The sequence below is a fragment of the Vicugna pacos genome, chromosome 6, assembly GCF_048564905.1.
Source record: "Vicugna pacos chromosome 6, VicPac4, whole genome shotgun sequence".
In the NCBI taxonomy this organism is placed as follows: Eukaryota; Metazoa; Chordata; class Mammalia; order Artiodactyla; family Camelidae; genus Vicugna; species Vicugna pacos.
Window position 1 is genome coordinate 58,246,406 of NC_132992.1, and position 25,782 is coordinate 58,272,187.

At 40.8% G+C, this 25,782-nt stretch overlaps 1 protein-coding gene and 1 long non-coding RNA gene across 3 annotated transcripts in view; one reads left to right on the forward strand and one right to left on the reverse strand.

Annotated features, from left to right (window-relative positions):
* LOC140696940 (uncharacterized) overlaps window positions 1-25,782 on the forward strand; it is a 132,313-nt gene that overhangs the window by 20,040 nt on the left and 86,491 nt on the right. The window lies entirely within an intron of this gene.
* Window positions 655-25,211, reverse strand: CCDC198 (coiled-coil domain containing 198). 2 transcript variants are annotated; one of them, XM_006199735.4, is made up of 6 exons: window positions 24,989-25,211; window positions 22,617-22,699; window positions 9,930-10,016; window positions 8,428-8,526; window positions 7,507-7,663; window positions 655-890 (listed from the first exon to the last, which is right to left on the reverse strand). In XM_006199735.4, exons 1-6 carry the CDS (start codon window positions 25,209-25,211, stop codon window positions 655-657), a joined length of 885 nt encoding a protein of 294 aa, XP_006199797.1. The 2 variants fall into 2 exon arrangements, with proteins under 2 accessions (XP_006199797.1, XP_006199796.1); XM_006199734.4 differs by having other exon boundaries at window positions 8,428-8,529.

Below are 25,782 nucleotides of genomic sequence, written 5' to 3' on the forward strand. Positions count from 1 at the left end.
ACAGGGGGGTGGCATGTCTCAAAGATGGACTCCAGGAGACCATACTTGGGAATGCAGGCCCTGTATAGCCCATTTTTCATTGCCTGTGACCTGGCCTATGACTTGCAGTAACCAGCAGAGTGTGGGGGCAGTGATTTGGAGCTGTTCTGTGGTCTAGACTTTAGAGGATTGGCAGCTTCCCCTTCCTCCTCTGGAAGCATTTGCTTTTGGGGGACCTGGGCTGACATGAGAGCAGATTCATGCCCTGCAGGAGAAAGCACGTGGGGAATCCATGTGAAGAGGCTCTGGGATGGAGAGGGCGAGGTTCAGCCATCACAGTGTCCTGGTTGAGTCTCTTGATGACTCCAGTCTGACCTGCCATCTGACTTCAGCTACATGAAAGACTTAAAAAGAGACCAGCAGAAGAACCACCCAACCAAGCCCAGCAACCCACTGAAAAATGGGACCAGAATTGGCTGTATTTAAGCCCCTAAGTTTTGAGGCAGTTAGTTATGCAACGTAATTTACATTGTGTCTCACACCTTTAATCTTAGGGCTCCAAACGAAAAGAAAGGGAACTGGTGTCCTCCAAATACTTCATACACTAGCCTGAAGACTTCTTACAGGAGAGCAGGCTTTCAGTGCGCTCGGCATCTACGTTAGTGAATAGCATTATTATTCTCGATCAAAAAACTCATCAAAGAGTGGGATTCTCTCTGTCCTGGTCCTCACCAATGCTCGTGGTTTCTTCTCGGCTTTCCCCAACTCATCTGAGTCAGAGCTGGAACTGTCCCAGGGAAGCTGTCTCCGAGCCTCTTGTTCACGGAGCCAGGTTTCCATTTTGCCAATTTTCCGGGGACCATAGTCATTCCTTGATTGATGCTCCAAAAATTCTTCATTCTGTGAATTTCCTGCAAAGAATTAAAAGTTCATTTAATTTATTTTTCCCTGGCAATGATCAATTTTTTTAAATGCTTAGGTTTTTATGAACACAGAATAATTTGCTTGGTGTTATTTCAAATATATTTATACATACATACATATAAAGGATTCCAACTGGTGTCTCTGTAAGCTTTAAAATAATTTTTCTTGTTATTTAAAAAGTCTTTTTCTGATCTTCTGAAAGTTGCAAGGATGGTACAGTACATACCTGTGTACCCCAACCTATCAACAACATTTTGTCACAATTTTGCTTCACACACACACACACATACTTTTCAGCTGAATCATTTGAGAATTAGTTGCAGAGTCACTTCTCCCCAAAACACATCACCACAAATCTCTAAGAACAAGGGCAATTTTTCCTATGTAACCACAAGACAATTATTACACTTAGGATATTTAACATCGATACAATACTGTTTTCTAATATATGGCCCATATCAGATGTCCATGGTGATCCCAATAATGCCACTTTGTTTGCCTGTTTGTGTTTCATTTTTTAGATCCAGGACCCAAGTACGATCATGTGTTGCATTTTATTTTCTTGTCTTTTAGTGACCTTTAATTCATGAGCATTCCTTTTTGTCTTTCTTTTCTCTTTCCTTCCTCCCTTCCTCCCTCCCTCTCTCCCTTCCTTCTTTCCCCTCGTTCCTCCTCCTCCTCTCTCTCTCTTCCCCTCTCATCCTCCAGCTCAGATGGAGTCATCTGGAGATTCAGGACACTTTCATCCTCCTCCTCCACCTTCATTATCTTCTTTTTTTCCTGAGACTGACATTTTAAAGAATCCAGGCCAGTTGTTTGGCAGAGTGACCCTAAATTGGGACTCTGATTGTTTCTTTGTGATTAAATCCGTTAAACAATTTGGCAAGAATGTTGCACAAGTGGTGATGCCTAGTGCCATTTATTGAACATCTACTATGTTCTAGGCACACTGTGTACACTTTTCCTAACCCTCCCATCAGCTCTGACTTTTGTATCAGAATCACCTATGGAGCCTTCTAGAAACACAGATTCCTGGGTCGCACCCCAGACCTACAGAACTAGAGAGCTCAAAGGGTCAGGGGCTTTTTTTTAATGTTCTATTTTTGGGTAAGAGATTTAATGTATTTTTTGGTGTGGAGTTTTATGAGTGTATGTCTTTATTTCAGCTTTTTATTTAAGCAGTACCCAGAGCCCTCTTAGAATGCACTACAGAACAACATGGCTTTATTCCAGGAAGGTGGCCTCAAGAAAACAAAATCTTAACGATCACTTCCAAGCTTGGAAAATCATCCTGGATGAAAAATCCAGGTTTATCCCCCAGTCTGACGGAATCAATCAATCACAACTTTCTGAATGTTGTCTTAGCAACAATTGTTGATCAAATCTTATGGCATATTTTATTTAAGCCCATGACATCTGAAGTTGTATATTGATATAAAAGAAAAATCAAGCATTTCATTATGAGGATTCATGCCTTGGGATTCAAGAGATTCCTTTCAGCCTCCCTGAAGGGCAACCTTGTTCTCCCTTTGAATATCACTGTAGGTACTAGATTGTCTATTTACATAGTGCTGAAAGTGAATGATAGTGCATTTATGCCCTCAGCCCTAATCTGTCTACTGAGCTTTGATACACTCTTTTATACAACTGGACACCTCCTCTTTGATGTCTCCTGGCAATATGTCAGCTGCACTATCTCTTTCTGTCACAAACCTGCCTCTTCTCCCAGTTACCCTAGTCCTGCAAATGGTCCTTCCTTTGCCCCATCGTTTGTCTAGTTCTTCAGGAGAACCCATGAATCCTCTTGGCCTTCTCATTGTCTCCACACACCTACATCTAATTTATCACCAGATTCTGCCAATTCTCTCTCCTAAATATCTTGTGTCTGGCTCCTCTCCCTCCCCATTGTCACCCTTCTCCCCTGGTCCAGACACCAGCTCTCACTCGCACTGCTGCTACATACTAACAGCCTGTCTCCCCACATTCTCTTGTGTCCCTTTTCCATCCATCCTCTGCAGTGCAAACAGAGTGATATTTAAAATACAAACCTGATAGTTCACTCCTCTGCCCTTTCAAAGGCTTCCCATTGACTTTAAGATGGAGTTCAAAGTCCTTATAGGACATGATTTATAAGACCCTGAGTGCACTGGGCCCTGACTATGTCTCCACAGTTATCTCAGGTCACTTCTGTCTGCATCTGTCTTCTCCATCCAGTGTCTAGCATCCGTCAGGCTCCCTCCCACTCGAAGGCTTTTGCACCTGCTGTTATTAATCACAGTTTTGAATGTCCCAGCACCCTGGTCCTTACACTCATGTGCTCACCTGCCCCCTTCCTTCAGCTGCTTCCTGTCTCAGCTTAAATATCACTTCTTCCCAGAAACCTTCCATCTCCTCAGATCATTAGATCTCCCAGTTAGATTCTCACTGGACTTTCCTTTGTTTGTTCTCTGTACTGTTGTGTAAGTACCACATCTACCCAGTTGAGTAAGTATCTGTTGAATGAGTAAATGAATAAGTGAATGAACCAATGAGCCGTCAGAGAATTTTGAAAGGCAGGAAGTATTGGTAATTGGGACCTGGGAAAGGCTTCATTCATTGGGGCCAGGGGGTGTCAGTTATCTCTGCTCTACAAATGAGCCCAGAGCTACTAAAAACACCGCTCAGACTGGGAACAGGGATTTTCTGCCGACTAGAGGCAGGAGCTTTGAAACAGGAAAAGAATGTTTGTTAATGGTGGGGTCTAACATAATATTAACAATAGTATGAGTCTCGCAATACTCTTGGTGTTATGATAATTCTGATCAACAGTTAGTGGGTGAAACAAAAGTCACATGTTCAGTTTTATCCTTGAAAATCCCTTAAGCCACTCATAAAACATTATATACAAAGTTTTATATACAAAACATTAAAGTTTGAGAACTTCCGAGCTAGATATCTTATTACTTGTTACATTTGGATAAATCTACATTTGATTCTTTATGGTTGCTAGCTTTAAAAAAAAAAAGAAAAGAAAAATATAACCTTTAAAACCTAAATGGTTTTTGGGTGAGCAAAGTAGAGGAAAGTGTATTCAAAATTAATTTGGGGAGAGAGGGAGGAAACAGAGGCCTATTGGGGAAAACAGGAAGTGACTGTAGGATCATACAAAGCATTAAAAAGATTTGATGGTTTTGTATTTTATAACATGTGTTTTTAAAAAATGTATTACCACTATATCAAACCCATAATTTCACAGTTAATTCACAGACAAGACTAAATTTTAAAAATAAAACAAGATACCTTAAAGGAAAATACTAAGTAAGTAATAGTATAAGTGACCAGAATTCTGAACGTGACATTCAAATGATGTATGTAGAGTGACACCTCCCCTGAAACAGTTATTTTCACTATCAGACATCAGTTCCATCTTTCTTCAGTTTGGTCCATAGTCATATGGCACTTTACATTTTATATATACTTTCACACATTATTTAAATTTTACACAAACTCTACATAATGGACATAATGCTTTATTCCCATTTTACAGATATGGAAACAGATTCATGGAGGTTAGACGACTGAGAGTTAGCTATGATCTTTCTCTGTGTAGAATAAATCTATATGGACAAATAGAGCTAATACTTATTGAGAGGCTACTGTGTACCTCCTATCTACAGTAGGAACAAGAAAAGATTCTAGCTCCCATGGAACTTAAATTTAGTAAATGTACTGTCAGGGCTCAAATAAAGGACTTTGATTTTAAGTCCAGTGCTTTTCTCCTCACTAGACTCATATCATGGCTTCTAGAAAGGGTAGGGGCCACGTAAACATGTTAAAGCTCATAGAGTTGTATGCCTAGAAGAGTGATGTTCCCTTTGTGTAAGTTGTACATCATTATATATGACACAGATATGTGCAATTTATTATATAAGTATATGTAGAATATACTTAAAGCATGTGTGATTTCTCATTTTAAGGAGGCAGCAGAAAACAAAGACTGATTTTTTACCTCACAAAAGACCTGAAACTCTTTACCTTCCAAAAGAGGGAACAAGAATATAGCCTTGACAATACATAGGACAAATATAGCTTTAAATAAAAGGAGCTGGGTACAGAGGAAACTTAATTACTAAAACTTCACTAGCAGAACGCTCAGGGAAGTCTGTGATCTTGGCTATGCTCCACTTTGAGGAGAAAGCAAAGTGAACTGCTTTTAGAAGGCAGAGAAAGAAATCAAAGATCCTACTTGGAGATAAGTCACAAGGAATTTTTCGAGTACATGCCTACAGAGTGGTGAGGTCTGTAGGCTTTGCGAAAGGAAGCCTTCTCTTGAGAGAGAAATTGGAAGGGTCACCACCTCTACATTTATAGACTTTCCCAAGGTTGTCCTGACAGAACTCTGGGCCCCTGGCTCCTGATGAGGCTCTACAAGGGGGTGGGTGGGAGTGCACATGTGGGAGTCACAAAGACCCGGCCTTGAATCCTTACTATGTCACATGGGGGCTAATAGTAACTCCTACCTTATAGGCTTTGTGAGGCTTAAATGTGATAATTCATGTTAAGGGTGAAGCACAGTACTTGGCTTAGAGTAAGCATTTGATAAACCTTAGCTGGAACAAAATGAAGCAGCTTTAATTTTTTAAATTTTGTTTTATTTTATTTAAAAAAATTTTTTGAGGGAGGGAGGTAATTAAGTTTGTTTGCTTGTTTATTAAAGGAGGTACTGGGGATTGAACCCAGGACCCCGTGTATGCTAAGCACACAGTCTACCGCTGAGCTATACCCTCCCCTCAAAGCAGCTGTTAAAAGTATCAGGAGAGCAGAGGAAAACCCCTTCTCCACGTGCCACAGCCTCCCCTGGTCCCTCCAGACCATCTTCCAGAGGCTTCACCAATGCTGGCTTTTTCGGCCTAATCTCAAGCAATGACCCTTAGGTACCTAACTTCAGCTAAGGCTCTCATTATTTTGCCCATATTTTTTACATGGCAAACACGGTTTATCTATGTGACTACACAGCGTATCTCATTCTGGAACTTGGGAGTGTGGGTTCAATAGATGCCCCAAGTAGATTTTCCATTCTTCAGCTTTTTCTTATTTAATTAACTCATTGATTAAGCATCTTGCTCCTTGAGCAGGCGCAGTGTCTCAGCTGGCGACTTGGCCTCTTAGAAGCTCAAGACCTCCAGAGACACGGCCAGTATTTCTGTAGATTCACCAGTGGTCGGTCTCACTGGCGGGGGACTTGGCCCGCAGCACAGCAAGCTGTGTGTGTGAGCAGTATCAGACATTTGCTAGCGGTGGGTTTGCTCTCAGGGGACACAGACAGGGAAAACTTAATGAGACTCTAATTGGTGGGGCAGCACAGCTCAGAGTTTATGAAAGCAAATGTCTGTTAGAAATCACAGAGCAGTCTGAGGCCACTGGGCAACCTGGCCTGGCTGAAGGGTTAGAGCATCGGGGTTAGGAGTTTAGACTCTGTCCTCAGGCTGATGGAGACTCACTGAAGGATTTTTTTTTTTTTAAGCAGGAGAGTGATATGGTCACATCTACATTTCATAAGATTATTCTAGTGTAATTGCAGTGCTTCTAGACCTGTATTGTGCTTGAGAATCGCCTTAGGATTTTGATAAATGTAGATCCTGATGTAGGAAGTCTGGGGTGGGGCCTGAAATTCTGTCTTTCTGACAAACCCCTAGAGATGCTGCTGGTCTGTGGACAACACCTGAATGACCAAGTGGAGCAGTGGTTCTTAAAGTTTCAGGGCATGAGAACCACGGGGGCGAGGGGCTGTTAAACTTGGATGGCTGGGCACCCCCTGCAATCACTCCAGCTGGAGCCCTGGCTAGTTCCCACGTAAGGCTGGTGCTGGTGGTCTGGGGCTCGCACTGAGGACCAACGAGGTGGACGGCTGATGGACAGAGGGTAGGACCTGAGGGAGGAGTGCAGTCAGGAGGCTGCAGCAATAGCCCTAGTGTGAATCACGACCTAAGGGTGGCACAGGAACGGGGAGAGAGGGGAGGTTTCAGTACCAGGCAACCATCATAACTGTGGCTGACTCTCTGCGAGGAGAGGGAGCAGAAGGGCTGCAAAGGCGCTGTCTCTGGCCTGAGTGACAACAGCGCTTGGAGGCCACGCCCACTGAGACAGCGGGAGGCAGCATGAACAAGCCTGGAGAGGGCAGTGATGCTGAATTCAGTTTTAGACGTTCTCTAAAAGGGAAAGGGTGGGTGGGGAGAGAGAGTGTCTGCACACAGCACCAACCTGGCTGATACCAATTTGCTGTTTACTATATCTCCCCACGTTTCATTCTCTTTACCCACGAGATGAGGCTCTTTTGCCTTCTCTCCTCCGAGGGATGGTGCACGGATTGCAGTCGTGCATGTACAGTACAGTGTTTTTCTAAAAAGAGACACCTCACCACAGCGCTTAAGCTGCTGCCTTTTCCTCCCGGCCATCCAAAGTTACATGACAACGTGCCCATTATACCCCAGGGAGCAGAAAAGCAGCGGGAACCCAAGGATACCTATTTGTTGTTCTTCCCTACTCCACCTCAGAAGTTTATTTGATAAAATTTTAAAAACACTTGAAATATATTTTTTTAACTAATAATATTACATGACTCACCTGGACTTCTGTTCAAGGTTTCATCAGGCAACAAGGTGAAAAAGTCGCCGCCGTCATTTCTTGGGATGCTTTGAAGGATTTTCTTGGCTTTATGGTCCCTCTGTTTTTGCTTATTAGTTCTTACCTCCCTGTGAAGGCTTTTCTTCAACTCCTGGGCCTGAAATTGATCCACTATAATCAGTTAGTGTCCTCCCCTAGAGCAGAACAGGTCAACAGATCAGCCACTTTGCAAACTGTGTGCTTATCTGTAGACATCTGTGTTCCCTTCAACAGAACACAGTTCTGTGTTCCTCTTAGAAGGTGTGGACACTTTCTTCATGTGCAGGTTTGTTAGGAGAAAGGGGAGCGTGCCTACAGTCTCAAAGAGGTGAGGACCTTTTTAAGAAACATATCTCCATTGGCTAGCTGATATATTCAGGGTTGCAGAAGACAGTGACCTCAGGCTCATTCACTAAGGTGAGGAATTTGGAATATGACATTTACAGGAGACGTTACTGTAAAAGGGTTTGTTCTCAGAGATTTTTCTGTAAGATGATTCTGTGGCATAAATTGTAGAGAGATGCCTCGTTATCAAAATAAAGATCAACTCACCCCCACCTCCTTTTTACTAAAACAAAAAAAATTAACCCCATTTTCCTGCTAAAGCCAGAATGTCATAGAAGCAACACTTTTAAAAGAGGGGACTTGAGACATAGATACATCCTTGAGCTGACTGAACACATATAAAAGACTCAGCAGGGTTGGTAGCAGAAGGGATCTTGCTGTCTCTTCTCAGCTCCAGCAGTAGAACCTTTGGCTCCAATGACTAAATTGAAAACGCTGGGTAAAGACTGGAGATGGATGCTGAACTATACTAGGTACCAGGGCAGTGATTATACAGAGTAAATTTGGTAAATATGACACTCTTCTCCTTGTATTTACCTCTTGTCTTTTACGGTTCATTTCCAGCATCTGCATCTTATGTAAATATTGCCTTTTCCCAGAAGGATGCATTGGCATTTGCATCTTCTTTTCCAGTTCCTGCTATGAAAGATGACACACTCATTAGCATGGGGTAATTATTTACTGACTCTGCAATCCACAATTTGAAATCCGTTTTGGAACAGAGGGAGATCTTAATCAATCATCAGTCAAAATCCATAGAGATCTCTTGTGCTGTCAAAGGTGACAATTGCAGCTCCCTGACGAGTCCTTAGTGCAGCTTAGTCAGTGAATGAAGTCACAATTTGCTATGTGTATAGTGTAGTTTTTAAGGTTCCTATAGAGTTTTGCAAACCTTGAATGGAAATATCTTCCCATATCTCACTTTGACAAGATAACACTTCCTATCAACAGATGCTTTTGCTGTCATCCTAGAGTTGTGTTCTGGTTAAATGAGACCTGCTTCTCTCTCCCTGCCTCTTCTGCCACTGAATAATTACCTGGCTATGAAATTAGAGGGGAGCCACTGCTTGGGTAAATGGAACCTATTTCTGTAGGGTGTACCCCCATATTCCAGTATAAGCGCTGGTACACTGAAGTTTAGGAAGGATCTAAAACTGATTATTTGTGACTTGGGTGACCTCCCCCAGTGCATCATAAATTCCAGAGGCACAGTGTGGACAGTTATTGAGGGCAGCTGGGGTGAATATACCCTCATTCGTCACTTGCTATGGTCATGAAAGGGAAGGGACGTGGTAGCCAAATGGTCCGGTGATACTTCTCATGTTGCCCTGTGGACAGTGATCGTGTTGGCTGATGTGAGCCTCAGGGAGGGGTCCATCTCCGAGGTTGCTGTCAGTATCACAAACATGGCCTTGAGGATCTAAAAATACCTGGACATCTTTTATCAAATCAGCCAGCCACATGGCAGCATCTAGATGACTCCAAAATGAAATCAGGAGAGGAAAGTGTTGAAAATCTACTCCTACCTCACAGTCCTTATTTCCACGTGAGGGGAGTTTTCTCAGCAGAGTGTGGCAAGTGTATAAAAGGAAACAGCTCTACAGAAGACCCTTTCCAGGGTTACTTTCTGGTGAGGTTGTGGTCTATAAGCCAGGACTCACTCATAGATAGGATTTCCCCTGGAAGCTGAGAACAAAGAGCAAGTTTTAAACCGAGAGGAAGAATGAAAGGGGAGAGTTATGCTGGATTTTTCACAAAAATCAATTCTAGAATCACCAGTATCCAAACAAAATTCTTCTCTCTCATCTACATCTCCCTGTTTGCACCAGGCAGCAGAGAAGGGCTCAGAGTTCATCAGAGAGGCAAGAGTAATTGCTAGTTGGTGGTAGGCCCAGGAGAGAATGGATAGCTTTGGAAAGTTCCAGCTCTGAATGACTTAACAGCTAGCTTTGCCTTTGAAGTCTTCTGTGCAGGGAGTGTGGGGAAAGCAAGGCCCGCCCCCCAGTTCCTTGCCCCCTCCGGGTTCTGCTGCTGCTCACCTTTGCTCTGTGACTCCTCCCGGCTTCTTGCTGGCTCAGGAGCCTTTCAGAAGTAATTACTTGTGGCAGGTCAATGGGTTCAAGCTTCTAGAAGTCCAACATTTAGAGCACTCAGCATTCCTCATGCCATGAGATGATGAGACATAAAAGCCAGACATTAAACTATCTTAACACCCTGTATGTGTCCTCGAGAGCACACATGGGAGGCGATTCCCACACGATTACCATCATGTCTGTGCAAAAGGCTCTTCAGCCCATCTGGGTTCTTTAGTGTCTGTTGCACTCCTGCCAGTGACTCATTGATCCAAATGTTGGTCGGAGAGTCAGAGGACTAAGAATCCTTTTCTGTCTGCACTGAGGGACCACATCCATGGTTACCAAACAGGGGTCTTCGAATTTTAGAGACAAAAGAGGCACTGGGAAGTTACGTTACTTTATTCATCCCTTAACTACCCAGGTAAACTGTTCTGGTCCTTAGGAAAGTGACCTGTTTTTAAGATCTCCAGAGAAGCTGCCTCAGCCTCCTCAGTGATAATTCCTGGTGCTTATGAGGCTCATTGAAAATGAAAGTGCAATGTGCTAACGAGCCTTAGACGTGGATTTCTCCAGCAGAGGCTTGGCTTTATGGGGGAGGTGGTACTAGAGTTTCACGAGGTCACTAAGACTAGGCAGCAGCTGATGAACTAGTAGATCTGCCTCCGGCCCCACTTGTCTCAGACGACTCAATGCTGGAGCGCTGGGAAGTGGCTGTGGAGGCTTGGGACACCAAGGCTGGTCTCTTCGCGTTGACATGCAGTCAGGGACCTAGAGGGTCACAGAGTTTGTCTGTTCGCTAAGTACTTTTTGAACGACTGCTACTTGCCAGGCATTGGGGTACAGTGGTTCATAAAAATGGGCATGGTCTCTCATGGAGATTACGATCTATGGGGAAACATACACTTTTGCTTGTGTGATTATTTGATTAATTACAAACTGTGTGATCAGTACTTTGGAAAAAAATCTACCAGGCCGGGACCATGATAATATATAACTAGAGGGCTCCATATTGGAAATGGGGGTGTTATGAGTTAAACAGTGTTCCTCTCAAATGCGTATGTTGTAGTTCTAACCTCCCACCCCCATCCCACACCCCTTGCCGGCCACCCAGTACCTCTTAGTGTGACCCTTTTGGGAAAGAGAGATCTGGCAGATATAATTAGTTAAGATGAGGTCATACTAGAATACAGTGGGCTCTCAGTCCAATATGTCTGGTGTCTTCACAAAAAGGGGAAATCTGGATTAGACACGCACACAGGGAGAACCCCAAGTGAAGATGAAGACAGAAACTGGGGTGCTGCTTTCATGAGCCCAGGAATGCCAGGTGGTCAACAAGCCACCAAAAGCTGGGACAGAAGTGTGGAACAGATTCTTCCACATGGCCCTTAGAAGGAACCAACCCTGCTAACACCTTAATTTTGGACTTTAACTTCTAGAACTGTGAGACAATACATTTCTATTGTTTTAAGTCACACAATTTGTTATACTCTATTATTGCAGCCCTAGAAAATGAACTCAGGGGAGAGAGGGGCTGAGGAGGTAGTCCAAGAAAGTTTCCTGAGGGAGTAATTTTTCAGCAGAAGTTAGAAGGTTGGGACTTTTTAGGGGACTGAGGTGTTCCAGGCAGTGGGAACAATGTGAACAATAGCCCTGAGGCAGGAGAGAGCATGATCTTTTGAAGCAAGTGCAAGAAGTCAGTTGGCTGCAGTTGAGAGTGAGAGGAAGAGTGGCTCAGGCGGGACTGGGCAGGTAGACAGGGGCCGATCCACGCACGGCTGGACGGGGCATTCCTAAGACATTGCCTTCTTAAATGCTGCGGGCGGCCATTGACATGTGTTAAGCAAAGTAGTGACACGATTACATTTGCTTCTAAAAAATGGTCACTCTAGCTGCCTAGGAACTAGACTAAGGAAGAGCAATTACGGATGTGGGTGAGCAGTTAGGAGGACAAAGGTAATGGGCTGGAGGCTCATTGGGGGAAATGGATGGGCATTATAAATATTTAAAACTGACCAAGCAAGATTCGTGATGGTTACTGAAGGAGAATGAAGTGCCCAAATGACATCCAGACACAAGGGATGGATAGCACTGTCATTCGCTGAGATGAGGAATCCCACAAGAGGGCCAAGTTTGAGTGGAACAGAGAGAAGTCTGTGCTGGAGATGCACATTCGGGAACCATCCCTGGGGAGAGAATGACTGAAACCGTAGAATAAGTGAGGTCAGGAGTGAGAAGAGCAGAGCCAAGGACAGTAGACTTGAGGAGCTCCAGCACCGGGAGGCTGGTGGATGGAGATGAGCTGGCCAGGGAGACTGAGAAGCTATGGCTTGAGAAGCAGGAGGAGAACTAGGAGGATATGATGTAGCAGCAAACAGTGCGAGCACTGCTCCCACCTTAGTCTGATACTAGAGGCAAATCCTAATATATTTGGAAATTATTGTTCATTGTAGTCTGATTTGTTGCATTGGCTAGGGATAGGCCTGGCAGTCAGCTTGGCTTTCAAGGTGACCAGGGTGAAAAGAGAGGGAGAGACCATGGAAAATGGATGCTGAGGGTCCAGCATTCATAATGGGAAGCACGAATGGTGCCTCGTGCTCTGTGCAGAACAATTTCCTGGGTGGGGCCTGACTGCTGGAGGGAGAACAGCTAGCAGTCCTTTCTGGCTGAGCAGCCACAGGTTGACTGGGCAAGGAAGCGAGAAGCGCCAAGGATGCGGAGGCAGGAGGAGAGACGAAGGGGGAAGAAGTCATCTTTATGTTACATATATGCCAGGTCATTTACACTTTTGGAAGGACATGGTTCTCACCTGAGGCTTGGAAGTGGGTTTTGTTTTTTTTTTTTTAAAAACAAAATAGCCAAGAGGTACTGAGAGGTAATCAGTACTAGTTAGAAAGAGGATTATTGTTGTCCTGGCTCTCAACTCTGCAGAGCACGAAGATGCAGGGCACATGAGACCTGCTGGCACAGGAAGCAGCCACTGATCAAGTCAGCACCCTGAAGGAACGGAGAAGAGAAGGTAGGGGGAGAGATCTCCAGGGAGGGAGACTCAGTAATGACCGAGGTGGGGTTTCGAGGTTAAGGAGAGAACAAGGAAGTGTTTGTGCCATTCCCTGGACTTGGTTCAAGATTCGGTTCTCCCTGGTGATTGAGCCCATATGCCTTTGCAGACACTGCCGCCCATCATGTCATGCTGACAATGTGTCATTCAATCCTCACGTGAACCCTGTGGATAATTATGATGATTCTCCATTTCAGAAAGGTTAATGGCTTGTGCAAGTCTGCATAATTAGAAAGGGCCAACTCCAGGATTCAAACTCAGGTCTGCCCAATTCCAAATCCCATGTGCCTTTCTCCATACTTGTTTCTAAACTTGGTTTATCATCAGAATCTCCTGGAATTGAAAAAACAAAACAAAACAAAACTTCCTGGGCTATTCACTGGGGATTGAGATTCAACAGGTCTGGGACATGTCCTGGGAGGACGGAATATATATATTTATATTTATATGTATTTACATGTATTTATATTTAATTAATAAAATTTATATTTTAGAGAGATTTAGGTTCACAGCAAAACTGAGTAGAAAGTATAGAGTTCCCATATACCCCCAACACACAACCTCCCCACTATCAATATCCCTCACCAGCGTGCTACATTTGTCACAGTCAATGAGCCTACATTGACACCTCGTTATCACCCAAAGTCCACAGCTTACATTAGGGCTCACGCTTGGTGTTGTACATTCTCCGAATTTGGACAAATGTATAATGACATGTATTCACCATTATAATATCATACAGGGAGGAGTTTACCTCTCCCCCAAATTCTCTGTGCTCTGCCTGTTCATCCCTCTCTCCCTCCAACCCCTGGCAACCACTAATATTTTTATCAACTCCACAGCTTTACATTTTCCATAATGTCATATAGTTGGAATCATATAGGGTATGTAGTCTTTTCAGATTGGTTTCTTTCACCTAGCAATATCTGTTTAATTTTCCTCCATGTCTTTTCATGGCTTGATAGTTGGTTTCTTTTTGATGCTGAATAATACTCCATTGTCTGGATGTATCACAGTTTATTTACCCATTCACCTATTGAAGGACATATTAGTTGCTTCCAAGTTTTGACATTATGATTAAAGCTGCTATAAACATCTGTGCGTAGGTTTTTGCATAGATGTGAGTTTTCAATTCATTTGAAAAGTATTGGCTGCTAGATTGTACGGTAAGAGTATGTTTAGTTTTCTAAGAAACTGCACCCTGTCTTCTACCACTTTGCATTCCTACCAGCAATATATGAGGGTTTTTGATGCTTTGTACCCTGGTCAGCATTTGGTGTTGTCAGTGTTCTGGACTTTGGCCATTCTAATAGGTGGGTAGTAGTATTTCATTGTTGTTTTAATTTTCTATATCCTAGTGACATAAGATGTTGAATGTCTCTTTGTTTGCTTGGTTGCCATCTGTATATCTTCCTATCATCTCATTTTGTTGACATTGTCTTTCACAGAATAGAAGTTCTTAATTTTAATGAAGTTCAGCTTATCAGTTGTTTCTTTGGCATATATATTTTTCAAAACTCTCCAGAAGGTTCTGAAGATTTCCTACGGTAGGTTCCACTGGCCTCCATACTGCCTTGACTCCAAAAAGGAATTACATCAAAATAAATCATGGAGGATTTGCTTGTGGAGCATTATTGAAAAGCTGAGTCTGAAAAAGCCAGCTATTTAAATACTCTCAGCTATTTAAGTTAGGCTATCCATAAATTCTAGGGCCAGGTTTTTCTTTGAAAGCATGAATATATATTATTCTATTTTCAGCCTCATTTTATTTGGATTCACAGTTCTGATGAGGGTTAAGGAGTAGGTATCTTTAAGTACTCTCTCCAAGCAATTACTTTCTTCCTGGCCTTTGAAAAGAATCTAAAGAACACTATTCTTCCACAAAGGGCACTAGATGGCAGCAACTAACATTGCAAAAAGAATCCCTCTGTTACATCATTTGTATTTGGCCTGAGAAGCACTGCAGAAAAGAAGTGTTGGAAAATTGGCTTCTCCAAACCAGTCAAATGAAATTGCCTTGGAATTCTGGGTTCATATCAGTGTTCCTTTTTCTTCCCAGGGAAACAAGATGCCTCACTTTATCATCTTCAGAGAGAATACAGTGGGACGAAATACAGGAGAATTGGCAGAATTCTTTTAAAATTTCATGATATAAACAAATAATTACTTGTCTAAAGATTTCTGGATTATTTGGCTTCTCAAGCAAAACAAATGGTCAGGATAATCAGTTGGAGTGTCAGCTAGGAGTTTCAGGAAAGGAGATTAAATCAAGCATAAGTCACAGATCTTGGTGACAAGCATTAACCTGAGATGATTGCTTCTGTTTACTAGCAGGAAGAGAAAGGTGGGCAGGAGCAACTCAAAGACACTGTAAAGTTTATTTGGCATCATGACTTAAGACTATGTCCTTAAAGTTTCTGGGGAAGAAGGTCAAGGTGTCCAAGTCAGATTAGAGCAAGGAATCTTAAGGCCAAGGAGGAATTTCTGATCAAGGCATTGCAATGAGTTCTTATTTCAATAACACTATTTGCTTCAAATATCTAGCAATGAAAGATAAAACATAAAACTAGGGACTAAGTTAAACTTAAAAGCTTTTGCACAGCAAAGAAAATCATAAACAAAACAAAGCAATAACCAGACTGGGAGAAAATATTTGCAAGTGATGTGACCAACAGGGCTTAATTTCCCAAACATACAGATAGTTCATATAACTCAGTAACAACAAAACAAACAACCCAATCAAAAAAATCAGCAGAAAATCTAAATAGACATTTCTCAAAGCAGACATACAGATGGTCAACATCACTAATTATCAAAGAAGTGCAAATCAAAACCACAGTGAGTGTCACCTGACACCGGTCGGAATGGCCATAATCAAAAAGACTGCAAATAACTTGCTGGAGAGGGTGTAGAGAAGAGGGACCCTTCCTACACTGTTGGTGGGAATATAAATAGGTGCAGCCACTATGGAAAACAGTATGGAGATTCCTTTAAAAACAAAAATAGTTACCATACCATCCAGCAATCCCAGTCCTAAGCATGTATCTGGAAAAGACAAAAACTAATTCCAAAAGATAAGTGCACCCCAATGTTCATAGCAGCATTATTTACAATAACAAGACACAGAAAGAACCTAAGTGTCCATCAACAAATGAATGGGTAAAGAAGATATAGTATGTATGTATGTATGTATGTGTACACACACACACACACACACACACACACACACACACACACAGTGGAATATTACTCAGCCATAAAAAGAATGATATATTGCCATTTGCAGCCACATGGATAGACCTAGAGATTATTTCATACTAAGTGAAATAAATCAGACAGAGAAAAACAAGTATCATATATATGTGAAATCTAAAAAATAGTACAAATGAACTTATTTACAGAATAGAAACAGACTCACAGCCATAGAAAACAAACTTGTGGTTACCAAAGGGGAAAGACGGGGGAGGGATAAATTAGGAGTATGGGATTAACAGATACACACACACACACAAACACACACACAAAACACACCATGAAACCAAAAGAGGTGGTCGGGCTTTAATACAAGATAAATATCTCTATGGGCTAGAAAACAGAACAGAAAACATGGGGGGAAACTGACCCACAAGGCATTTAGGGCTCCTGATAGTTGTGAGTTGTTACTGTCAGCTAAAGGAGACTTTTAAAATGCTCCATATGAGAACGGAAGCTAGAGCCAGGCTGAGTTGTTCTCACGTCTTTAGCCAGTACAAAAGCTGCATCAAAATGTAAGCTGAAAGATTTGTTTTACAGGCATTATCAAAAAGTTGAATATGAAGAAGCTAAGACTTTATAATAATAAATTCAAATCGTAGATAAATGAATAATTTTCTGAGAAATATAAATGAGCGAAATTGAATCAGGAAGAAGTAAGATACCTATATGATGCGGGAATCAACTGAAGACCATAAAAGAAATTAAGTTAGTAGGAAAATTTCTCACTCCCCCCAAAAGTCCAAGTGGCCAAAGATGATTTCATAGGCCTGTTTTACTAAATTTTAAGGAACAGATAACAAATATTTTAGAGAACAGAAAAGAGGGAAAGGTAATCAAACTCATTTTACAAAACTAGTACAATCTTGAGAACAAAGGGAAAAAGACAGTGTAGGGAAATTATACAACAGCTCCACTTATGAAAATATATACAAAAAACTTAAGCATATACAATTGAGCAATGTATTTCTCATGACCAAATAGGATTTATACCAGGAATGCAAGCACGGTTCACATCATAAAATCTATTAGTGTACTATATTGTATCAGCTAGTTAAATCCATGAGATTTAATCTGTAAGATTATTTGAATAGATTATTTAATAGATGGAGAAAAAGAATCAATAAAATTTAACACTCTTAGCATACTAGGAATAAAAAAAAAGTCAATAATTTAGTAAATGGCATTGTGCCAGGTATCTTCCATTTATTTCTCTGGATCCACTTGCCACATGTCCCTACCCTGTTCTCTGCCTGTAAGGACTAAGCAGTTTCTCCTGCCTTCTGGCTTCTCATTGACTTCAACCACGGAAGAGCCCTGGTGGGAAATCTTAGAGAAGAAAGAGAATGAGGTCAGGCTATTTCTTCCTCTGTTTCCCTCCCTGCAAGGTCATATTGGGTTGGCTGTGTCCCACTGTTCCTCTCAAAGCATCTTCTTCTACCTCAGTCTTCCTTTCTGGGTTCGAGGAGTCCCTTGGCCTAGATGTAGTTAATTCTCAGCTGCTACCAGTGGTTACCTGCAATATCTCCTGTGGTTCCCCTTATCCAAACCTCTGTAAAGTTTTAAAGAAAACTTCCTTGAATTATCCTAGTTTGAATGTGCCATCTGTTTTGGGACTCTGACCAACATCTATCAAAATCCTGTTGCAAATGTATTTTGTTTTAAAAATCAGTCTTATTAATGTTGTAGGTAAGACAAGGATGCCCATTACTACTGTTTATGTTCAACATTGCAAAGGAAGTCTTAGTCAATGCAAAAGTCAACAAAATCAGTACAAGGGACAAGAATCGGAAAGAAAGAGAAAAAAAAATTCTTGTTTATAGACGATATTGTCTATGTAGTCTAGAAGAATCTATAGACAATTAGAATTACCAGTATATTTCAATCAAGTGTGGAACACAAAAATTAACACACAAAAATCATTAGCTTTCTTATTAACCAATAATAATCACTTAGAAAATTAAATGGGAAAAATACCTCATTCATAAGAGAGTCAAAAAACATGTTTTGTGTCAACTTGGCTCAGCCACAGTCTCCAGTTATACAAATACTAATCTAGGTGTTGCTGTGAAATTCTTTGTAGATGTCATTAAAGTCCATAATCAGTTGACTTTAGGTAAGGAAGATTATTTTAGATAATCTGGGTGGGCTTGATTCAATCAGGTGAAAGGCCTTCAGAACAAAGCTGAGGTTTTCCTGAAGGAGAGAAAATATTTCTGGACAGCAGCTTCAACTCATGCCCTACAGTTCTAGTCTGCCCTTCCTTAAGGCCTGCCCTGTGATTTCAAAGTTGACTTGCCAGCCTCCACAATCATGTAAGCCAATTCCTTGCAATAAAGTCTCTTAATATATATCTATTTCTATAGGTTCTGTTTCTCTGATTGAACCCTGACTGATACAGGTCCTGAGAAACAAACCTAAAAATATCTCACACAAGGCTGTGTGAGATTTCTCTCACTGTGGAGAAATCATGAAACATTATTGAAAGATGTAAAGGAAAATGTGAGTAAATGGAGATTTATGCCATGTTCATGGTTTAAAAGACTCAATGTTGTTAATGTGGTTAATTTTCCCCAAATGAATCTATGAATACATTCCAATCAGAATACTGACAAAGTTTTTTTGTGGAACTTGATGAGAAGGATCCAAACTTCACATGGAAGAGCAAAGGACTATAAATAGCAAAGACAATTCTGAAGAAGAATAAGGTGAGGGACTGACCATATTAGATATTAAGACTTAGTTAAAGGTACATAATTAGGACAGGGTAGAATTCCTGTGGATACACAAATACACCAATGCAACAGAAGAGAGCCCAGAAACAGACTCATGAAGCTCTGGATATTGGATATATGGCAGAAGTAACATTTCAAATCAATGGTCAAAGAGTGGATGATTCCATAAAGAATGTTGGGGCAATAGCTTAATCAAATGGAAAAAAACCCATAAAATTAAATTCCAACTTCACAACTGCTTACAAGTGATTTTCAGATGGATTAAGACCTAAATTTGAGAAGTTAAAGATTATAAACTTAAGAAGTAAGAATATCTTTAAGAGCTTGGAGATAAAAATTTCTTAGACAAAATATGAGATATAAAGTTCAGGTTGAGAACTTTGACAACTCTAAACACTTTGTGTATACAGAAACACACACACACACAAACAAAATGAAAAGGCAAACCATAGATAGGAGATACTTGCAACACATATAACTAACAAAGGACTAGATCTAAAATGTATAAAGAACTCTCATAAATCACAAAGAAAAAAAGATAACAGAAAATGGGCAGGATTAGAAAAGGTAAGGAAAGGGAGTAAGTTTGTGACAAACTGTCTAAGACCAAAAACAGTATCATGAAACCATCCAGGTCAGAATCACTCTCCTTATCTCTCACCAGCTGTCTTTATGCTCAATTTTCTCTCCTCTCCATTCATTCATTCAACATTGATTAATACAATCTGACTAATCATCTGTTGTGTGCCAGCTACTGTTCTAGGCATTTGGGTCTATTAGTGAAGACAACAGACAAAAATCCCTGCTTCTGTGAAGTTTATATTCTAGCATTGGGGTGGGATGTGGTGGGGAGGTGGTTAAAAAAAATCAAAAACACAATGAACATAATAGACAAGCAAATTTCTTGATGTGTTAAGTAGAAATAAGTGCTCCAGAGGAAAGACAAGATAGTGAAGGGTCAGGGAAATCTGGAGTCCCAGGGTAAAAACTTCAATTATCAATAGGTTGTCATATAAATCTCACAGGGAAGGTGAGATTTAAGCAAATCTTTGGAGATGCCGGAGTCATCCAAGGAGATCACCTGAGAGAACTCTATGGGGTAGGAGCGGGCACAGGGCACCATCTCCACCTTAGGCTGGACCTGACATGGTTGGATGAGAAGGTGCATCAGGCCAGAAGGAACAGTGATGATCAACTTTTCAACATGGGGCAGGTACCTTTGATTCAGGGTGCCTGGCCGAGCTTCTCACATCTTAGCACTGCCAATCTGGAGAACCTTAGTTCACGACCTGCTCCTTACTTGAGGAGTAGATGTTCAGGAAGTGGAGAGTGCCAAATATGAAATTCAAATTATTTAGGATGCAATTAGATTTGGTTTAATAATTAAAAATACTTTTATAATTTTCTTTGGCAGAGGTTAGACTATTAATTAGCATGTCATGGGAACCCAGCATTTATTATTCTCTCAAAAAACCCATTTGTGGTGGAAAATGTGCTGAGCTTCATTTGTGAAGATAATTATAGTTGAGATCTTTGGGAGCGTCTGCCAAGTTCCCAGTGATTTCCCTCTTTTCTGGGAGCTGCCTGTAGAATCTACAGTGAGTGGCGGTTGGTGGGGGAGTTCCCCTGCCTGCATTTCTACTGTGTGAGCATGTTCCCTTGTCATAGCTCACTGGAACAGAGCAGGAATCATGAGCAAAGCTGAGCCAATATCTTTTCTCCCAGGAATTTGGAATTGGAGCCAAGAGGGCCAGGCTAGTCTATCTGTTTGGAACTGTAAGATGCAAATTCAGAGTGGCCATATTTCATCAAGTGGTGCTGAGGATCAGGGAAAGTTGATCTGCAAGGAGAGATTAAAGCAAATGCACATAGAGAGTTCTGCCTTTTAGGTTCCAAGGCACAGCTCTTCACTGAAGTCTAGGTGCCTCCCAGCTCTTGAGCTCAATAAAATACTCCTATATCCTTGAAATTTATCTCATTGGTTGCTTTGACTAGCCACTTCGACTTCCAATACAGTGATGCTACAGGTCTGAAGTAGCAGGGAGTGGACTTTCATTTATTTTTTTCCCCACCAGGGATAACGGGTCCCATTCAGCCCTCTGTTCATTCATTCATTTATTCATAAACTCTCATGGGATACATATAGTTAGTAACTGATGATATAAACTGAATGAGACATAGTTTTTATGCTCAAATAATTCATTTGTCTTGACTCTTCATTTTTAAGATGGTTGGTTAGGATGTGGGGGTGCAGTCTTTGACTCTGAAATACTAAATTTCTCTTTCTAAGTTTGATTGACTTGACAGCATCAAAGCCTAACGTTAGCTTATTTAGAGTTGGCAAATATAAAAAGTACTTTGTGAACTATAGACTGCTACACAAATATTTTTCACTGGTTACAGGAATATCTTCTGTTTGAGTTATTCAGCTTAGAGGTTCTGCAGGAAGATATATTAAATGAGCTCCTTTGAAAGGATACTTTTGGTTTAGGAATAAAACACAAGTTTTAAAATTGTCCACTTTAGAGGTATGCTCAAAAATTTAAAAATTAGATATCATTTTTGTAGAATTACACTTTATTTTCCATTAACTAAACAATATTTTGAGGTTTCTAATATTTTGGGAAAAGATGCTTTTTTTTGTGACCAAGAAATATTATCACTTCAAATAATGAGGTGAGCTTCTGGAGGAGACAAGTAAATAAAAACCAACTGAAACAGAAATAATCCCCAGCAAATGAGCTCAGATACCCTTGGGATTGGTCCAGACATCTGAGTGAGTTCTGCAGCAGGTGGGGTTTGGCTCCAAGTCCCTTTTTCAAATGTCAGTGATAGATCCTGCTCATAAGAGAGCCCCAAACCCTCCTTTAGCTGATGCTCATTTTTAAGGATCCACGCAGATCTCTTTCCCCTTCTAGGATGAGCGCTCTTAAAATTTATAGTCCTCTACAGGGAATTCATTAAATATTTATTAAGGTGAATGCATTTAAAGCTCTTGCTTTGCTGCCTTGGAATCCAATGTCCTCAATTTCAACACTCAGTTAGCATTTGGAATGATGAAAGAAAGGTTAGGGATAGCAGGGCTGTAGAGATCATCTATACTGATGGTTAAGAGCACAGGCTTCGGAGGCCTGGTTGATAAGTGGCCTCTGTTGTCCTTGGGTAAGTTACTTCACTCCCTGAAGCACACGTATAAAACAAAGATAATACCTCCTTTCTCACAGAAGAGTATGAGAATTAAATGGATGACATAGATCAAGTGGCCTAGAGTGTATCAGACTTGTAGCCGGTGGTCATTAAATAGCAGTAGTGGTTGTTGTTGTTACTTATTACAGTGACTTCCCTACAGTCACCCAACTAATCAGTGCAAGATTCAGGCCCATCATGCCTATGTCTTTGGTACTATACTCCCTTCTTTTGGTGGTAGTCTTAAAAGTGAAATCATTACAGAAGGAAATCCTAAAGAAATATGGTCTTGCATTGACAACACTGTCATTCTCATTAGCTTAGTCATTGTCAGTATCCCTCTTTTATGCTTATAGTTGAAAAGGGCTGTTACCATTAAATCCAAGAAATTCCTTATGAAGCCTTTTAAATTCATCTTACTTGAAGTCTTCTTGGTGGATGCCTTTTAATAATACTTGTTTCCCTCTGTTCCAGTGGAATGTCAAAATACATGGCCCCAGGCACTTGAAGGATTGGGGAGAAACAAAAACAAACCATTAGAAACAATTTACTCTTAAGTTAGACTGATCATTAGTTATTAGAAATTGTTAACACAATCTTGTATCTTTTCAGTTCTGTATGTCTAACCGATAGGTGGAATGTGGAGGTGAAACATGTAAAGCAGGGGCCCTATGTAAATAATAAAATATTCACTTAGACCCAGGATTTTATTTCTGCTTTCCTCATTTCTTCCCCAGATTAATATCTGGAGGAAGGGCTGAACAGTTAACAGTGTATTGACTGCAAATATTATTCAAACATAGAATTTGGCCTGGAATATAGAAACGTAGTATTGATTTGTTTTAATTTCGTGAAATTGCCCCCAAATAATATAGGAAATCAGAGAAAAATATAGCTGTAAGAAATGAAGGTAAGTTCTCTTTTCAGGTGGAATAGATAAATAGATGGATAGGTATTAGGTAGAGAGGTGATAAAGAAATGGAGCTTTAGTGTATCATAGGAGTATCTAATGCTTAGTGTTGTATGTTCCCAGTTAAATAGTCCCCCTAACTAAGGAAATGAATTCCCACAGTTGTTCCTATAATACAACATACCAGTAATCTTCCCTGATAAAACAACCCAGGGCTACAGAGTTAAGCCTCATTAGGAAACAGGATCAAGAGATCCATGTGGACGTCATTTTTCAGCTTGGTTATCCTGGGTCCTTGGGACGACTACCAGGACCAATGCTGCATGAATGATGTTCTTGTCCTTTTCTCTTAACAATCTGGAAGCATTCTGATTTCTAGATTGTTATGTAGACTATCCTAGAGTCCCCCTTTGCATTTTAAAAGGCAAAATCCTTGGGTAATTATGTGTTTCTATCCTTAAGACATTAGCGTGATCACCTTAAGGGCTTCTCTGTGTACTTATTTTCTTTCAAGAGCACTGAGCAAGTTGGGTAAGACAAAAAGGTTGGATTTAAAAATGTAAATTTTTTCAGCAGAATTTTTTCCAGCAGTCTGACAACTCCTTAATTTTGTGCCATGATTTGAGTAATATCACTCCATTAGTTAATTTGATTCTCCTGAAATGGCATAGGCTGTGTTGTTTTTACCCCTGATTTATCAGTAAAGAAAATCGATGAAGTAACTTGCCTAAAGACATACCATTTGGTATTTGTTGGAGCTGGGGTTAGAATATGGGCCCCTTGAAAATAGTGGTCAGAATGCACATAATTTTTAATGTGATTTTGCAGTTTCAAAAATAAGAACATTTCCCAGTTCGGACCTTAGAGTCAGCTTTTACCATTCAGTACCAAAATCTTAAAACTCCAGATGGAAGATTTGGATAAAAAAGGAGTTCTTTGATGAAACTAAGAGGAATATTCCTACTCACATGCTTAGGAAGTTGAAGAACATAAAAATATAGGCCATAGAGAACCAGTCAAAGGTTGTCAGTTCTACAGCAAGTAGCCATGAAAATCATTCTAGGTAAGATCTACTAGGTACCAAAAGAGAATATAGCTTCCTGGTCAATAATGGGAGCTTATTTGTGTTAATGATCCAGAATGTGACAAAAAGAGAAGTTAACATGCACGTATACATGTGTATACATCATATATGTATATATCTCTTCCCAAGTTAGAATGTCTGTTTAAGTATCATCATCATGGCTGTCATAAAACATGTTTTATCTTGTAAAATATTCCAGGAGAATTTACAGCCACTTCTGCCTCAGGGCTGCCAATCATAAAGGGAAAAAAATTCTCCTAGTTCTGCAGATGACCATGCAGAATATGGGGTTGGGGAGAGGATGTCACATCTGCTCATCTGTACTGCAATAAATCAATTCAGTTTGGGGTGGTTTCCAAATTCACATTAGAATGGATTCACTGCTAAAGCACTGCATTCAACACAGTAAAGCCTGAAGCATCAAATGATACTGGAGAGGATGATTTAAATTTAGAATCTAATTGCAACATGCGATTGTCAAAATTTATCACATCTTTATCTATAGAATTTTAATTGCCTGGCAGAGCTACGTACAGACATCAAAAGCACTATACACCAAGCTGACACAACATGGTTTCCTTCTCACGTGGAATGGTGAAAAGCCCTTAGTACAGTTTACACACCCATCCTAATGTAGCCAGAATACTTGCAGTTGACAAACATTGTCTCCCCTCAAAAGATGGCCCCTTATATTTTAGTAATCTAGAAACTTTCTGAGATTATAGAGATAGTCAGGAAAATCTATCAGTAGTTCTCCTTGGCCCAAATCCATTAATTCATGCTGGATTTTACATTTACCTGCAGAGTATCTCCCATACCCAGTCTCTCGTAGAGGTGGCAGCTGCCGTTCCAAAGCTTTATTCTGGTCCTGCAGTCTTGCGAATGAATATGAACTCTTTTCTTCCAGATTCTGAGTGAATGCGAAGTCCACAGGGCTGGCCGAGGGAGTCTCTTCCTCTTTGTTCTGCAAAGGTGCTACCTTGGTCACCCTTGGGTGAGCCTTAGCGTGGCTCAGGCCCATTTCACATTAAAGATACTCAAGGTAAAACCATGTGTGTGTAGTAGTCTGGGGCCTTTAATGTAGCTTATTTTAATCAAGGTATTTCCAAAGTTAACCCAGCTCTGCAAAGCAGTCGTTTCCTTCATGACATTTCTGTAGCTTTATTTCAACACACTCTAACCCTCTGGCCACTTCCTGGGAGGCTGGTTTCCATGGAGACTTCCCATCAACTGCTGCTTTGCCATTTCAGACCCAAAGAATCCAGTTAAACATTGACTTGGTTACACTACTTTCTGAAAGACTTAGTGGTAGGAAGAGAAACCGCTATTGATCATTAAACAAATCTCTAACACCAGGAATGCCATTAACAGAGATGGAGAGCAGAGGTTCAGAGAAGTCTTAAACTTGACCCTTTCATTGTACATACCTTTAAAAACCATCCGTAAGAACTACCAACAGGGAGGTCACCTTTGGAAATGAAGGGATCTAATCATCCAAGGCTTTGTTAATCTTTCATTTTAATTGAAGAATTCATCTTCCAAATAGGAAAAGAAACAGCTGACTAGCTAAAATAATTTTATTTTTCTGTCAA